Below are 18856 nucleotides of genomic sequence, written 5' to 3' on the forward strand. Positions count from 1 at the left end.
AGGAATTGGATCAACCTGTTTTTACATTTGACGATCAACAAACTGCATTACCTGTTATCCTCAAAACACGGGTGAAGTTTTTGTTTGAAGCTTTAAAGGTTTTTCTTTTATCTTGTGTATTCAGCAGCTGGTGTCTGCAAATGAAGCATATGAAGCAATGGTGTCCATATTCCCATGCACACTGCTTTTTTAAACATAACAAAATACATAATCGTGCATTGATGTACTTGAAACTGATCATTTTCATTTAATTTACCAAATGCTGTGATAAATCAGAAATGACACTCCAATCAGTTTTAACTTTTAGTATCTGTCCATAAATACATCTATATTAACAATTACTGCTTTTGTACACTTTACTAAATATTTTCTGAAAATATTTGTGAATATAACCCACGTACTAAAGATTGATACAAAGAAATAGACATTTCCAAGAGTTTTTTTATCATATTAATTTTACAAGGGCTTTCAAATGTCCATCCATCCATCCATCCATCCATTTTCTTGCCCACTTGTCCTTCTAGGGTCGCAGTGGCAACAGGGAGAGCAGAGAGGCCCAGCCGCCCCGTCCCCCACAACTTCCTCCAGTTCAGCACAGGGGACCCCCAGCCGTTCTCAGGCCAACCGTGAGATATAATCCTCCAGCGGGTCCTGGGCCGTCCTTGGGGCCTCGTCCCAGTTGGCCATGCCTGGTATACCTCCAAAGGGAGACACCCAGGGGGCATCCTTATCAGATGCCCGAATCACCTCAACTGGCTCCTCTCAATGTGGAGGAGTAGCAGCGCTACTCTGAGTTCCTCTCGGATGGCCAAACTCCTCACCCTATCACCGTGTGGAGAAAACTCATTTCAGCTGCTTGTATCGCAATCTTATTCTTTCGGTCATTACCCAGAGTTCATGACAATAGGTGAGCTTAGGGACATAGATGGAAAGAGCTTTGCCTTGTGGCTCAGCTCCCCTTTCACCACTACAGTCCGGTACAGCGCATTACTGCTGCCGCTGCTCCCAGTCTGCGGCCGATCTCACGATCCCTTCTTCCCTCACTCGTGAACAAGGCCCCAAGATACTCAAACTCCTCCACCTGGGGAAAATTCTCTCCCCTTACCTTGAGGGGGCATGCCATCCTTTTCCGTGAGAGAACCACGGACTCAGACTTTCAGGTGCTGATCCTCATCCCAACTGCTTCACACTCGGCTGCAAACCGTTCCAGTGTGTGTTGGAGGCAACCATGTGACGGTGCCAAAAGGACAACATCCTCTGCTTTTTACACATAGAATGCTCTCCTGACCTTGACTGCACCTTGATATCCTTTCCATGAAAACTACAAACAGGAGTGGAGACAAAGTACAACCTTGGTGGAGTCCAACACCCACACTGAACGGCCAGGAGATGAGAATGTTTACCCTGCCTGGAATAGAGTCACCGGGACCTATCCCTGGAGCCAGGCCTGAGGGTAGTGTTCCTAGGCGAGTGTCTGGTGGCTGAGCAGCCCATGTAACCCGGCCGGGCTCAGCCCCAGAGGGCAACGTGGAGGGTCCATGTGGGCCCACCACCCGCAAGGTCCAACATGGGGGTTAGGTGTGATACTTTTCAGGCAGCAGAAGCGGGCAGGGTGGCGGGCGGCGTAACGGCCCCTTGCAACAGAAACTGGCTCTTTCAAATGTCATGTTTCTCATATTAGCTTTACCATCCCACTCCTGCATAAAGGTTCTAGTGATCAAAATTGACTATATATGGTGTTTCATTAGGTACATATGAGCATAGAGGTGTGATGCAACAGGGGGGCGAGGCATTTTTTGGAAAGAATAAATACCTTTCCCTATTGCAAGGTTCCGAAAGAACAGCACAAGCTGGGGAAAAAGCTTTTTAGCTTCAAACACCATTGACATTGATCAGCATAAGGTATTTACATTTATTTACACTTTCATGTTATTCATTTAGCAGTCACTTTTTCTCCAAACTGAAGTACATCTCTGAGAAAAAGAGTGCATTACATCAACATTTGTTTCATTTTATATTTTTATTGGTATTAATATTTTACATTTTCAAACAATTTATTTTTCAATGTTTTAAATGAAAGACATGTCGCACGTTTACTATTTTATGTAGATTAAAAGTGGGCATTACTGAATGAATGCATCACAGGTGTGTGACATGGATTCCACTGAGTCAATAGAAGAGATTGCAAATATGTGAACTGGAGGGAAATAGTGCCCAACCAACTTGTGCAAGCTGACAGTATCGTGTCATATCTTTACACACCTACTTGTCTTCTTAAGATTACGATTTAGATAGCAGATCTAAAGCTTTTCTTTGTGAAAATGCAGAGAGTCGACGCTTGTAAACGGATTTTCCCCTCTTAACACCGACCGTCGTTATCACATCCTGATTGGCTATTTCTGGCACGTGCGCACAGGAGCCCGACAAAATACCAATATTCCGGACTACTGTACCACCAGTACGTTGCCACCACTGTGGTGTTCTGGCACCAAAATGTGGCTTCATACCTTAAAGAAAAGTTGACCAAGAAAATGGACAGCGCGATGAAGACTGGCAGTTAGAATTTATAAACGCTGAAACAAAACCAATCAATGTCTTTGGTCTGAGGCGAGTCCGTCGCTGACAAGAGAAGAGTACCAGAAGCGCTGCAACGAACAAGCGCTCAAACTTTGACAAAAATTTACGAACACGCGGATTAATGGGTTTTAAAAAGAAACCGGACTCATTTTCATCTAGCGGGAAAATGCTGCGGTTGCCCTCACCACGCACAAAATACGACCGTAATAACAGGAGCATGTTAGACAAACGGAACAGCGTTTCACAGCTTCCGTGTTCCCGTCGGGGCTGGTTCGCGAAAGAACCGTTTACAACCGATGCGAGACGAGAGTTTGTACCGAAATGCCACCAGGCGCGTGCAGTTAACTGATGGACATCCGGGTATCTTCTTGTGACCTGAAGTGCGCGCTTTGTGCGGTGTGAACCTGTTTTGGGGGGACAACTGGATCAGCCAGGTCCAGGTCACAAACACCAGAAGGATCACACTTGTTCTCTTGACCATGTAACATGTTTGCTATGAGCTTGACAAGCTTTTCGCATGTTAATGCAATAAAAATAAGTCGCCCACCCCCACTCCTCCCATCAGTGTCTGCGGATTGCTTTTCATATCATGCTTTACAGCTCCAGGAAAGTCAGGTAAGTGCAATTTAAGAGATAAGATCTAGGAAAACTGTCTTGTCTTCTCACACCTGTACTCTAGCTTCTAATTTACTCTGTACACACACTTTCACTCTTCATGCGAGTTTCACACCCCTATGTCCATAGAGTTGTTAGAGTAATACATGTCTGTGTGACCTCTGAATGTGACAGCTATGGTAAATGTACCCTGTACTAACCAGCTGAGTTAATAGATGCCTGTAAATTGCATCCAAACAGACTAGCAGTGCAGGACAACCTGAAGTCATCTTGCTTTGCTCATGTTTATAGTTTGTGCCTGGTGTTTGTGAGTGTTGCTGATTTGTAGTACAGCCAGTAAGAGGTTACTGCTAATATTATGTTGACAAAACAAGAGAAAGCTGAAATAGCAGAAACATGACGAACATTACATATACTTATGGAATGAACTGGTTGCACTTGTAATTTAAAACTACGAAAATAAAATGCTTACTACTTCAGCTGATGCTTTCTTCAAAGCAACGTACAATGTTAATCTTCCTACAACTATTTACATTTACTCATTTAGCTGATGCTTTTCTACAAAGCAACTTACAGGGTTAATCGACCTACCCCATTTATACAGCTGGGTAATTTTTCTAGAGCAATTTAGGGTAAGTAGTTTTTTCAAGGGTGCTACACCTGTAGGTGGGACTCAGACCTGCAACCTTTTAGACCAAAGTATTTTTTTCCATAATGAATTGCAATTAAATTATACTGCACACACACACACTTCCTGAACCGCCTGTCCATTACGGGGTCACGGGGAACCGGAGCCTACCCAGGCAACACAGGGCGTAAGGCCAGAGGGGGAGGGGACACACCCAGGACGGGACGCCAGTCTGTCGCAAGGCACCCCAAGCGGGACTCGAACCCTGGACCCACTGGAGAGCAGGACCCGGTCCAACCCACTGCACCACTGCACCCCCATAAATTATACTGCAGAAGAAGGAATTTTCCTTAATGGGATTAAATATTAAATTAATTTTTAACCTAAATGTAAATGTTTTCTTTCCAGGAAAGAAGAAATATGACAGAAGTTGTAAAATCAGTAAAATCACTTTGCAGGGCTGAAGATTTTAGAGAAGACACAAAAAAGATAATGCAACCGTATGCTAACTGGGAAAAGTTTTTGGTGCCTGGACCAGTCTCCATAGCCATTCTGGGGGAACTCGTCTGCATCTCCTCAGATGTAGATTTTTCCATCAACAAGAACCCCCCCAGTGGTGGGTTTCAGTTTATCAAGTATCCAGAGTCATTCCGTGCCTGTCTGATGCAAGTGGCCAATTCAGGATGGGCAGCATTCAATGAAGCTCATAAGAACATGGACCAGATTCGTCTCCATACTGCCAGTGTTCCAGGTTACGTGACAATGGCAGTGAAAATACTGCTCCAGGACAATGATGAGCTTGTCCAGACTCTCCTCCCTGACCAGCTGGAAAACATAGCTACTATATCAAAACAATGCACAAATCTAGCTAAGAATACTGAAAAGAAGTTCAATATTGTCATTAACCTGATCCAAGAATTATTAGAAGCATGCGTCAATGCAAAGAAAATCTATGGGGATGAGCTTGAAGAAGTGAAACGTAACATAGAAGCAACAAAAGAGAAGAAAAAGGCTTCAGATAAAGCCAATGAAAGAGCAACGAAAGCATATGAGGAGTTAAATAAGCACCTAGAAGAGGCACAGAACACATATAATACGGCAATAAATTCAATGCCAAGTGGATGGGAAGTTCTTGGGATGAACTTCGTTGAAGGACTCATGCAAGGTTTAACAGGTATGGTCGCTCAGTCCACTACTATAATAGGAAGTGACCAGAAGGATGAAAACAAGAATATTTTTGCAACAAGCAATGTATTCTCCAAATCAGGGCAGCTTCTTAAATATGCACAATCAGTGCGTGATTTTGTTCATGGAAACAAAATCAGTTGGTCTGACATATATGATCAACAATCTGAAAAATCCAAAACGGCTTTCCTGAAAGAGCAGTTTGAACAAATTCAGAAGGAGGTGAAAGATGAATCCTGTAAAGAAAAAGAGCTTGTAGCAAACATCTGCACAAAGGCTGTTGAGCTCTGTGCTGAGCTAACAAAGATTGCACCTACAGGAAAATGTGACGATGCTAAGACAAAAGAGCTGATTTCTGGAATCCAGGACTTGTTTATGCAAGCACATGAATTTGATTCTAAGAGTAAATCGTTCTCTAACACTCCTGCTTTTACACCTCAGCCCCCACTGCTGTCTAAAAGCAGCGAAAAGAAAGGGGCAGGTGAAGCTGCAGTGGAAAACGCCCGATTCCGTATAGAGCAAAGTCGAGCCCAGCTGGAAAAGATGAGAGAGGCACAGAAGCAGAGTTTGGAAAACCTGGAGAAAAACCAGAAGGAGCTGACTGAAATCCTCATCACCCTGAGAAGCTGTGAAGTCAAGGAAATAGATTTCACCACCACCATTAAAATGTTGGTTAAGGGACTTGATGCCATGGGAAGAGTGAAGGAGCAGTGGGAGAAGATGGTGCGATTCTTTCAAATGATTTCATCTATTATCGAGACCTGCTTGAGCACATCTCTGAATAATTTTGTTAAAACATCTGAGAAGTCATTAGAGAAGAAACTCTCATATGACACAAGAATGTTTCAGAAAGACCTGATCTATCAGCAGGCTTTTCATGCATCTAATGTTGCCAGTCTGGTGAACATGATCTCAGGGACCTACGTGGAGATTTCTGAGAAACACCTAATGGACAGGGTCAGCAGCCTGGGTAAACTCATGGCTCTCGATCCCAAATCAGAGGGTTTTGTATCCGAACGCCTAAAATTACAAAAGGGCTGCGATGAAGCTCAGGAGGCAATAAAAACTCTGGTTTCTGAGAATTGCGAGACCTACGATAAAAAAACTAAACAAAGATTTGAAACTATTCAGCGTGAGCTGAATGCAGTGCTGCCCCCAGCATCTGAGAAAGAAACAGAAAAACTAAGATCAATCACTGCAGCTGCATTTAAGGACTTGAGTACGGACGATGCAAATCAGTTTTGCTAAAGGTGTCAATTTAAATCAGTCAGTATGTACTTTCCTAAATTCTTAAACCTTTATTTGCTTTCATTCATGCTGGTGCTTTCCTACTGTATAGCACTTCTCATTGTACATAGACCGTTCATTTTCTCAAGTCTCTTCACCAGCTCCCCCTGCTGCTAAGATCCAGTTCAAGTTCCACAACCTACAGTTTCTTACATGGCTTGACTCCTCAGTACCTCCAGTCTGTCCACTCTCCTAGGGGTAACCTCTTTCCTGCCTCTGTTTCTCTTCTCTTGGAACTTCCTCTCTCCTAGCGTACAAGAAAAGACTGCTCATTCTCTCATCTTGATCCCAAACTGTTGGGTGAGCTTCCGCTCAACATCAGGTGGGCTTCCAATCTTTTGACTTTATGCTGTCATTTCAAGAGTCTCCTCTGCACTTGTCATCTTGGAACTGGCTAGCATCTATTACTATCTGTTACTCATAGAATTTTTTTGTATGTTGTATCTAGCTATACTTTCACCTTAGTTTATTGAGTTTTTAACAGCTCAGAAATCTAATTGCAAATGGCAAATTCCAGTTCATTGTTTTAGTAATTTGATCACACATTATTTATAGGTCAATATTTCATTTAAAAATGTATTTCAAACATTGTGAAAATTGGTAAATACACACACACACACACACACACACACACACACACACACATTTTCAGAACCGCTTGTCCCATACGGGGTCACGGGGATCCGGAGCCTACCCGGCAACACATGGCGCAAGGCCGGAGGGGGAGGGGACACACCCAGGACGGGACGCCAGTCCGTCGCAAGGCACCCCAAGCGGGACTCGAACCCCAGACCCACCGGAGAGCAGGACTGTGGTTCAACCCACTGCGCCATCGCAAAATTGGTAAATAGCTTTATTTAAATTAATTTTTTATCAGTTCCAAAATGTTTTTTTTAATAACTTTATTAATATAATTTGATCCAGAATCCAGATAATTCAATGCTTTACTTACTTTTTCTAAGCTTATTGATTCCGTTTTATTATTAAATACTAAAATATTGTTTTCTGAGTTCAACAAGAACAGGAACTCAAGTTGAAGTCAGGTGCTGCAGCAAAAGAGAATGCCTTCTACTGTTTTCCGAGGAAGTGGTCAGGATTTTGCTATTTGCATCATGTTTTCCTGACTGTGAGATATTAGTTTGTGTGTCAATTTTAGATCTAGGCAGAATCATGGCACACAAAGTAATATCTCACAGTTGGGATATAATCAGTTAGAACATGTTAGCAGTGACACTGCTGATGTCCATGACAAAATCACAACTGAAATGATTGTGATGCTCGAGGTGGTTTTACGAAATTGAAAATATTCGATGGCTTTAGAATGACTTTGTTGTTATGGGGGAACATGTGCGTATTATTGCTAAAGAATATTGTACTTTTGAGTTTACAATTGCATGTGATCTAGCGGCATACATTTCTGAAGTATGTAAAGTACATCAGTCTGATTTTTTTTTTTGACAGGATTAAATCTGTTTCTGAAGGCTCGGTAAATTCATAAATGTTCATATTCCAGCCACCGAGTAACGTGTGTAATTGTTTTTATTTGCTTTTGTCATTCTTTTAGTTGTTTCCCATTTATTTTTCTTTTACCATTCATTTACATTTATTTTTTTAATCAAATTTAATCAGTTTATCTTTTGTGTAATATCTTTTACTCTTTCCTGTGTTTGCTGTAACCGCAAGTAGTAGTTGTGCCTATGGGTGATACAGTTCATTCATAAGTTTGAGTTTGTTTCTTTTAGGCTTGAACTATAGGTAACATTTCCACTTTTCACTTATTTAGAATCAAATAAGGACGCATGGGACTTTTGAAGTGTACTTACTTTTTTACAATTGTATTATTTTCTCTTTATTATATTGCCATTTTCTTTCTACTACCATAAACTGATTACACTTGTACCTCTTGTTACGGACATCCAACTTAATACTTCTTGAAAGTACAAACATTTCCAAGTTTATTTTTAATTGCATTTCCTTTATCAGTCTATTATGTAAAATGTCTTAGTGAAAATGACCTACAGTTCTGCTTTACACCTTTAGGGGACAGTAAAACAGTCTTGCATTTGTAATACAGAGCACACCACTCTTTATGACAGTCTTATGGTTAATTTTCAGTTCATATTAACTTTCTCTAATGTGCTCAACCCTTTCCAGACAGACATTGCAAATTAGCATCAGCTCGTAATTATTTTTCCAAGTAATTTTGCCCAGAGAGAGTTAACAGAATGTAACCCATGCATAAGTCAAAGGATTAAGCTGTATAGTTCAATTTCTTTGATTATGTAATAGTGGGTGGACTTATGGACTCTTGAGTCCAACTGCTGGTCTAACTTGCGGTACAAATGTGTAATGATCTTTTTTTAATTATTCTTGAATTATTCTTTATTATGTTGGTCACTATATGGTAAACATCTTTTTTCTTATAGCATATTTCTTTATTTCACTTTATTGCCTGCCTTTGTTTTCAGAACAAACTAAAATTTCAAAGTGTTTTAAATGATAGCCCATAAACATGTTGGCATGGCAACACATGGGACACATTAACCTCATCATGGCCATAAGTTCTTTGCAAGTGCATATTCATTCATGATTGATATCATCCAGTGAGAACTGTATTCAAAATATGGAATGGCTAACTTTTGAAGATTTTTTTTGCCTCATTATTGAAAACTCCAAGAACCTCCAACTGGAAAAAAGAAATCAATCAGATCAATTCAGAAACATCAAGACTTCCTTGAAAAGTCCTGCAGACAAGTGTTGAACATCTCTGCAGACAAAATGCACAATTCTGAAGACAAGCAAGATTGATTACTATACCAGGACAGCGCTGTAGTTAGCGCTCTTCCCTTGTAAGCTAAAGACCGTCTCTGTAAGACAATTCTCCTGAATTGCTTCAATGAAAATCTTGTATGCATAGATAAATAATTGCAAGTTGGTTATTTAACATTGTAATTTGGCTCATAGAAAAAGTAAAACTTTTGCTTTTTCATTTTTCTTTAATTTATAATTGTTGCCTATATTTCAAATGAAGAATTTAGTGTGCACCAGGAAATGAGTTTATGTTTCTGAGTTTTGTGTAGATTACTATCAGGGATGATTTTGGGGGAATATTCTTTAACCGTAAATTACCCTTCAACTTGGCATTGAGTGCTGTGTTTCTGTTTGTCTTGAGATTAACAGTAGTTCTTCAATATAGAGGACAAAAGAAGCAAAGAGTTTTTGACTGTAGAACCCTGAAAGACACTGGTGGAAACCACTGCAAAAGAAGGTCTGAATGGATTATGTTTGTACCTGTACATTATATGGTGTTTTGGAAAGCTATCACTCTATGTCACCTTGGACAAAAGCATCGGCTAAATAAACATTTTGCTTCAATTTAGTCTGCATAAACTAATTTCAGTTCTCTCACTCAATCACAAATGTCTTTTCAGAAAGGAGGTATGATGGTGCTTTAAGGAAATTGTTCTGTGTTTTATAAAGAAGTGCAACATTCACAACATTTTATTGAGTAATGTTATTACAAGACTAAAGGATCAAATAAAGGCCAGAAAAACAAGGGAAATTGGGAAACAATTTTTAGCAATTTGAGATTTCACAGGTTATTTTAAGACTAGTGTAGACTTACTAATGCTATACACTGAATATACTACGTATGTTTGACATGTTGCATTTGTAGTACAATTAAGATATATATGGCTATGAAAACTATGGCTCCAGCTCGCCGCGACCCCGCTTGGGGCAAGTGGTTGTTGACAATGCTTGGTTGTTTGGCTATTGGTACTAATGACATAGTTAAAGTCAAGTGTGTGGAGAAGCTGTAAGTTTACAACTCTCAAGTCTGACAAACTGTTGAAAACACAAGAGAAAAGAAAAAGATTTAAAAGCGTCAAAGAAATACTTCTCTGTTCTGAGGACAGCGGGCTGGCTGACTCTGAGTCTGCACCTTGCCACAGATAACTGACTTGATTCATGAAATCAAAAGCTGAATGCAGAATATGTGTACTGTGAGGAAAGATTATTTAAACTGGTTGGGAGAGAGAACGTGTATAATAATCTCTAAGCGTTTAACTCTGATGGTCTGAATGTAATGGAATAAGTTTTCAATCATTATTGTAGACTGATTTGTGTTTGTACATTCAAGAGGATTTACTGTCTTTTATTTTTAGGTATTATAGCAATACTGCAATAGAAAAAATTATTTCTGCACAAAGAATGAAAAAGTGAATGAAAGAATGCAGCACAAACGGCAAGATAAACAATGACTGAAAACTTATTCTGTAAAGTTTACATGATTTGAGCATAACAGACTAATTTATTCCTTGTAATACTGACAATTTTTTTTTAGCTGTATTGTTAAAAGTTTTCTTTGGATAACTTCACAGAGAATTTTGCAAATAGTAGAAAGACACTTGAAACAATTAGCATATTAAAAATCAATTATGATGCAGAGTTAAAGGTAAATGATTTCGAAAAACTACAAGTCATCCATATAGAGGAAATACCTCCCAGTTTTGGCAATGAAGAGAAAACAACTGTCTAAGTGTTCAAGAAAATTTGGACTACCCATCATTTTTAGATGTGATTCCACATCCCACACACTACGAGCAATTCAGAGTCAGTACTTTGCATAAAATATTTCTCGGATTGTGGGAGAAAACAGGAGCACCTAGTAGGAAACTGTGTGAACTCCATATAGACTGAGCTTGGTTAATTTCCATGTCCAAACCCTCAACTTCTGAGCTGTGAGGTTCCAGTGGTAGATGCTGTGCGGCCGCATTGTCCCTTCTGTGTCTCGTTTGAGATATGGCAATATAAGGAACGGTGCTTTGCAGTGCTTGTACCTGGTATTTTCATTTTGTTATTATATGCTATGATAATTCAGAAACGGTACTTATATTAGCTTTAAATTTCTGTATATAAAAATATATATCTGCTTATAAATACATCTATATTAACAGTTATTACTTTTTATATTTACATTTGCTTATTTAGCAGACACTTTTCACCAAAGCAACTTCCAGTGAACTCTATGTAGCGTTATCAACCCATACACCTTATTCACCAAGGTGACTCACACTGCTAGATACACTACTTACACTGGGTCACTCAACCACACATCAGTGGAACACACTCTCTCTCTCCATCATTCACACACTATGGGTGAACCTGCACAGCATGTCTTTGGACTGTGAGAGGAAACCAGAGCACCCAAGGGAAACCCACACAGACACCGGGAGAACATGCAAACTCCACACAGACGGGGATTGAACCCATGTCCTCTCGCCCCACCTAGGTGCTGTGAGACAAGAGTGTTACTCACTGTGCCACCTTGCCACCCGCAACATTTATATACTTTGCTAAATATTTTCAGAAAATATTTATATGAGTATAACCCATGTACTAAAAACTAATGCGAAGGAATAGACACTTAGAAGAGTTTTTTATTGACATTGATCAGCAAAAGGCATTTACATTTATTTACATTTATTCATTTAGCAGACATTGTTCTCCAAATTGGAGTACATCTCAGAGGAAAATGCAAAAACTGAATTATATTAACATTTGTTTCAATTTATATTTTAATTGGAAATAATATTTTACATTTTCAAATGTGTTATTTTTCAGTGTTTTAAATTAAATAAATATTACATATTTCCCGTCCTGGGTGTGTCCCCTCCCCCTCCAGCCTTACGCCCTGTGTTGCCAGGTTAGGCTCTGGCTCCCCATGACCCTGAATGGGACAAGCGGTTCAGAAAGTGTGTGTGTGTGTATTACATATTTTTTATATGTATATTAAAAGTAGACATTACTGAATGATGAATTATGGATAACACACACACACACATTGTGTATAATATGGATTCTATCAATTAAGAGTCAATGAGCATGAATGTGTAAGCATATGTAACATACAGCATACAAAAGACTGCAATGTGTGAACTGGAGGGGAAATAGTGCCCAACCAGCTTGTGCAAACTGACAATACGGTGTCACATCCACACCACCTTGCCCTTTTAAGATGAACATTTAGAAGGCATGTTTCTGAGTTTTTATTTGTGAGTGAAAAGATGTACCTACTGGGGAAAAGAATCAGAACAGTAAAGGTATGAATATTGCTATGAATTAACACTACAGAAAGGGCTGCAGAAATCTGTGATTATGAACTGATGCATCTATGTTATGAATGGATAGCTATCCTGACTCCAACCATAATCCTATTCTCACTCTTAACTCCACCGCTAACCCCAACTCTAATCCTGATTCATTCCCCCATCCTCAAGGCAAGAGACCTGGGATGGTAACCAGGGCCTCTGAACCAGGAGGTTATGGGTTCATACCCCACCACAGTCTGACAAAGACCTACCCAAAAAGGAAAAAGTAACAGCAGAACACAAATAAAAAAAATAATAATAATAAAAAAAAAAAACAAAAGAGCAACTACATTCTAGGTAACCTCCCTAAAAATACCACAGAATGGAGCCAGACCATTTGAACCATTTCAAATACAGATCAGCTCCTGATGCACTTAACCACAAGGGGGTACTGTACAATGAAAAATTAAGGGGGATACTCACCTTTATACAGCTGGGTACACAATACCCAAACAAGAGAACAGACCAGAGCCAGAAATGCAAAGAGAGGGAACATTATAATAAAGCCAGAGCAAATCAAACACAACACTGGTGATTTTTTAAAGAAAGAACCTCTAATGAACTGATGAAGCACCCTATTTCTTCCCTTGTGCCTGACAGCGAGAGAGAGAGAGAGCGATGAGAAGCAGAGTGAGAGCGCGAACCCGAGCACGAGGACGGTGTAGCAGTGACCGACTCCCGGCCCCAGTCCCGAACGACCCAGGAGCATCCCCGCCATACCCCTTCTCAGTTCCACCTTCTCCTCCCGTTCCTTCCCCATGACAGGGGGTAGGGCTCGATCCCTGGTGATCCACGCAAATAAAATAACAGACATGAGAGCACCACACCTGCGGTCTCTGGCATCATCTGTTACACCTGTATACAGTGGAACGAGATGTCGTTTCTCCGGGACCATGGTCCAACACAGAAGAGTATGCAAAATTACACAAAGTGCAAAAAATACACAACACTGTGAGATACGTGCAGGATAATAAATATGCAGAACAGAACAGTTGATACACTGGACAATAAATACCCAGGACTAAAGATACACAGGACACGGGCTGTAAACTGTTTTGAAGTGTAGCAACAGTAAGTATTAAGTAGCAGCAAAAATGAGTTCCATAATAAGTGTGTCATGCAGTTTTGTAAAGCGCAGGTGTGCAATGGTATTTAGTCATACCGGGTTAGCTCTTTGATTTTTCCGGGTGAGTGTTGGGAGGCAGCAGGGTGTTGAATAGTTTGACTATTGCAGAGAAACTGTTGCGGAGTCTGTTGGTGGTGGCACGGATGCTCCTGTACCTTCTGCCAGATGGCAAGAGGGCAAAGAGTCCATGAGAGGGGTGAGAGCAATACTGGTGGTGGCTTTCCGGATGCAGCGGTTGTTGTATGAGGTGTCGATGGTGGGTAGAGAGACTCTGATGATCTTTTTGGTTGTTCTCACAATTCGCTGTAGGGTCTTGCAGTTGGAGGCTGTGCAGTTCTCAGTCCACATGGTGAGACAGCTGGTCAGGATGCTCTCTATCGTACCTCTACAGAAGGTGGTGAGGATGCGAGGGAGAGTTTGGCTCTTTTTAGCCTCTGTAGGAAGTGGAGGCACTGCTGGGCTTTCTTGGCTAGGTAGGTGGTGTTTGGAGTCCAGGAGAGGTCCTCTGTGATGTGCACACCAAGAAACTTGGAGCTTTTGACTCTCTCCGCAGTTGTTCCATTGATGTGCAATGGTGAGTGATTTACTTAGGTCATCCTGAATTTGACAACCATCTCTTTCAACAATCAACATTAAAAGATAGATTGTTGTCTATTCATAGGTCCATGATGCCATGCTTCACCCTGCCTCTTCCTGCTCCCTGAAAGGCATAGCACCTGACCCCCATGTTGGACCTTGTGGGTGGTGGGCCCACATGGCCCCCCACGTTACCTTTTCGGACTGAGCCCTGCCAGGTTACGTGGGCTGCCTGGCCACCAGGTGCTCACCTTGGAACAGTACTCCCAGGCCTGGCTCTTAGAGTAGGTTCCGCTGACCATATTCCAGGCAAGGCAAATGTTGTCTTGTTCACGTTCGCCAGAGGGGTTTTTTTGGATCGTGTTAGTCTGGACCTTCACTTCAGACCTGGTCGCCATGGGAGACCCTACCAGGAGCATACTGCTCCCAACCATATAGCTCTGGAGATCCCTAGATCATGCAAGCCCTTCCGCCATGACAAGGCCACGATCAAGGAAGAGATTTTCTTGTAAAACTGATTATAAAAACTTTGTCTTCACTATCTGCTTTCTGGACAGCAGCATAGAGAAAGATGGATCAGAGGCCCATCAGTTGCTATTATGTAACCTTGTAAGCAGTTATTTACTTATGTCATCTTCAAGAAAGGCATCAGCTAAACACACACACACACACACACACACACACACACACACACACACACACACACACTTTCAGAACCGCTTGTCCTATACGGGGTCGCGGGGAACCGGAGCCTACCCGGTAACACAGGGCGTAAGGCTAGAGGGGGAGGGGACACACCCAGGACGGGACGCCAGTCCGTCGCAAGGCACCCCAAGCGGGACTCACACCCCAGACCCACTGGAGAGCAGGACTGTGGTCCAACCCACTGCACCACCGCACCCCTTTCTATCAGCTAAATAAAGATTGATAAAACATTTATTCTTCATTCATTATTTTTCTACTTATTAAAAATACAAGTACAGAACAGAAAAGGATATTATACAATCAAGAACAAAAACAGAAAAATGAATTCAAATATGAAAAGAGACAATAAAAAAAAAAAACACTTCAGTTGTATGGCAACCACAAAGAGTTTTTATTGTAACAGACAAAGGTCTTTTTTTGAGTTTTAAAAGTAATTTGAAATTGTATGCAGAAGCATTAATCGTTGCCCGAAGACTAAGTGCATCTATGTAGTTTTAATAGATTTACTATTAATCTAAATGTGGTGAAAGGTAGATCAAAAAAGCAAGTAAGTGCTGCATGTTGCCAAGCATGATTTCTTACAACGGACAAGTTGGATCCTGTTTGCAAGTGAATTCCAAGATAAGTTTTTCAACTTTTACATTATCCTCCTGTTCTGTACCATGTACAAGCATGCAGAGTTACTTGAACCCTTGGCTTTGTATACAGAGATTGCATTTCCAGCTGGCATGGTAACAAATGGATACTGAACAAATCCTCTGGGGGTCCAAGTGCTAGTGGCTGCCCACCTCCCATCCTGGGCATTCTAGATTAAATAGTACTTCAAGCCAGTTTACAATTAATAATGGCATTGTTGCTGTATGATAACTTGATTTTCCAGCTCAGCAAAGTACGTCTTGTCCATCTTGGCGGTTGCTCATCATCTTCAGTCAGCATGGGGTGCTTCTGTAATGGCCGGTTAGCCTTCTCAGATCTCACTGTACGGAAACATTACTCAACAAGAAGAAATTGTTAGTAATTTATAACTTAAAGAAATTAGTTTAATATGTTTTGATACAGAGGTAGGAAAAACAGAAACGCAGCTAAGTGGAATTTAATTTCGTGGTGATATGGCCGAATGGACATGTATGTCTTTAGTCTTGGTCTGAAGACTGATACAGACAGGACATTTTTGACAGTAACTAGTTGACTGTTCCACAGTTTAGCTGCTCTATAGCTAAAGGCGTCGTCACACCATACCCTCGCCAGCAAAGCCAAGTGACCGCACCTGCTGCTGATCAGCATGACCAGGTATATAGGATGCGTTGTCACCACACAGGGTTGCGGAATCTTACAACGCTGACCAGCCTGGCTTGTGATTCAACAATCTATTCCCCATTCCCCATTCCCCATTCCTCATTTAGTGTTCCTGATTCTCCTGGCTTCTGACCCCTGCTTGCTTACCCGGTTACTGAGATCTGCTTCACCCTGGAAAACTATGTCTGTGCCTCAGAAGACCCACGCCTGTCCCCGACCTCCGTTCTCTGTCTCATCCCGTGACTGCACCAAAATAAATGTACCCGCACTTGGGTCCAAACCCCTACCTCCTGTTTCTTGTCCCTGTTAATGACAGGAGACTCCACCATTTTTCATGGACTCAGTGGAGTTGGAGTGCCTGCAAAAGGCAATGTCTGTGCAGGGAGTCCTGCTTGGCTCCCAGGGTCTGGTGCAAGCGCAGCAGAATGCAGGAACTGCTGAGGCGACTGCGTTGGCCGCAGCAGAAGCCCCAGTCACCGCCCCCGCAGCGCTCCCTTCGTTATCAGAAGCCACCCCATTTGTGCCAGTGACGGACCCCCAGCTTGCCACGCTGGAAACGTATGACGGATCGCCGGAAAAATGCCGGGGGTTCCTCCTACAATGTGCCTCACGTATATCAGTCTGACGCCAGCTGGATAACATATATTATACCTTTGTTAACCGGACCCTCGCTGGACTGGACAACGGCCCTTTGGCACAAATGGCAGTCCACTCTGTATGAGCACTTCCGGAAGTAGTTCCAGGCCGTGTTCGACCACCTGCTATCGGCATATGCTGCTAGTGACTGCCTAATGACTATCCGGTAGGGCAATCAGACCGTGTCCGCATATTCCATAGAGTTCCGGACCCTAGCAGAGCAGAGTGGCTGGAACCAAGCCGCCCTCCTGGCGTCTTTCAGGTGTGGGTTCCACCTGCGGATCCAAGCTGGACTGGCGTTTCGAGGGGAAGACTGGACTTTGGATCGCTTCATAGAAAATGCGTCATCGTTGACAACCTCACATGGGACCAACTGCCGCGTCCCTGGTGACCAATCTTGGAGACCCTTGTGACCCAGGATGCCTTGTAACCAACGCAACTGGGATAAGGACGCCTGACTCCTGAAGAGAGGCAGTGACGGCTCTGGGGTCACCTGTGCCTGTACTGTAGAGGGTCCAGGCACTTCACGGCAGCCTGCCCCACCAGACCACCCTCCAGAAACCCCTGCCAGGGAGTAGAGGTGAGTGCCCTCCACCACTCTGATAACCAGTTGACCGTGCCGGCAGAGGTGTCCTGGGGGGGGGGGGTCACCCGAGTACGGGTACAAGCTTTGATAGATTCAGGGGCAGCCAGCTGCTTTATGGACGTGGCCTTTGCCCAACGGCAGGACATGCCGGTGCACGAATGTGAGGACATGCTGTGGATCAATGCTTTGGATGGGCAGCTGTTGGGTTCTGGAGTGGTGGAGAGGCAGACGGTGCCATTGCGAGTACTAGTGGGGGCGTGCCATACAGAGGACCTTGCATTTTTCCTTATCCAGTCTCCCAATACACCATTAATACTAGGGTTCATGTGGCTAGCTAAACACGACCCGGTTTTCTCATGGATTACTGGTGAATTAGTAGCATGGGAACCACAATGTACCAACACATGCTTAGCCCTTCCCTGCCTGGCCACCTCAGTGGAAAGCCTGGACACAGCTGAGGCCTTTGCTATCCCTGCAGAATATCAGGACCTCACAGAGGTCTTTAGTAAGCAAGTAGTACCTCTCATAAAGCGAATTAGCACGGTAACTTCCTCTACAGTTATTACGTCTAAGCTACTGAAACGGTGCAGACAGCAACTAATATTATCATTGTTAGAACTGCTTACGCTGGCTAAGACCAAACTAGAGGGCATGATGGATGCCTGGATATTCTCTAATTTATCATTGAAAAACAACATAAATTCATCATTAGTAATGGAAGCAGAAATACATTGTTTATATTTGTGTTTACCAGTTAAGTAAACAATGGTATTAAACAAGAAAGGAGGATTTTTGCATAGTATTAGGACCTGGCATAAAAAAGTGCTTTTCTGTAGTTTTCCAGACAATCAGGCCAGACTACATAATAAAGGTGCAGTTTAGTTGAACGCCATTCACCCTTTAATTTGCAACATTCTAACTTTATAACATGAGTTGATTTGTTGAAACACGGTGAGTTTCTTACAGTTTGAATAAGTTTAGTTTTTGGTGGAGCCGCAGAATCTAAGGCGAATTTCAGCACTGAATTATACTCAAAAGTCATTGAATCAATACCTGCACTCGTTCCAAAATTGATAATTTTAGCAATATTATTTTCTTCAATCTGTTGCATGATTTTGGTCTTACTGTTGTCAGATGGCACCGGCAGGAGCAGACAAAGGTTAATAAGTAAAAATAAGAAATGATCAAATGATTAGTTATATAATGATCAAATTATAAGTTATTTGTAATGAAATGATGAAGTAATGACTTGTAATGAAAATGAATGAAAATATCAAATACCTTCTCTTGTGCGTTCTTAGCATTGAAAGAAAATGTTTTTCAGAAAGAAACTTCATACAACTTTATGCAACCTTTAATTAGAGTGATGAAATGTACATGCAAGCGAAAGAGACTGTAGAAGCTTTTATTTTGCATTTTCCCAAAATATTTTTTCAAAAATCCATCTATCTATCTATCTATCTATCTATCTATCTATTTATCTATCT

General features: G+C 41.8%; 1 protein-coding gene across 2 annotated transcripts; it reads left to right on the top strand.

Moving 5' to 3' along the window:
• The first annotated feature begins 1855 nt into the window (after positions 1–1855).
• Positions 1856–6659, top strand: LOC108937802 (centrosomal protein of 290 kDa-like). 2 transcript variants are annotated; one of them, XM_029252433.1, is made up of 2 exons: positions 1856–1902; positions 4229–6659. In XM_029252433.1, exon 2 carries the CDS (start codon positions 4241–4243, stop codon positions 6251–6253), a length of 2013 nt encoding a protein of 670 aa, XP_029108266.1. In that variant the 5' UTR covers positions 1856–1902; positions 4229–4240; the 3' UTR covers positions 6254–6659. The 2 variants fall into 2 exon arrangements, with proteins under 2 accessions (XP_029108266.1, XP_018613477.2); XM_018757961.2 differs by lacking the exon at positions 1856–1902 and adding an exon at positions 2479–3192.
• Positions 6660–18856: the final 12197 nt, after the last annotated feature.

This window comes from Scleropages formosus, chromosome 5 (genome assembly GCF_900964775.1).
Source record: "Scleropages formosus chromosome 5, fSclFor1.1, whole genome shotgun sequence".
Taxonomy (NCBI): Eukaryota; Metazoa; Chordata; class Actinopteri; order Osteoglossiformes; family Osteoglossidae; genus Scleropages; species Scleropages formosus.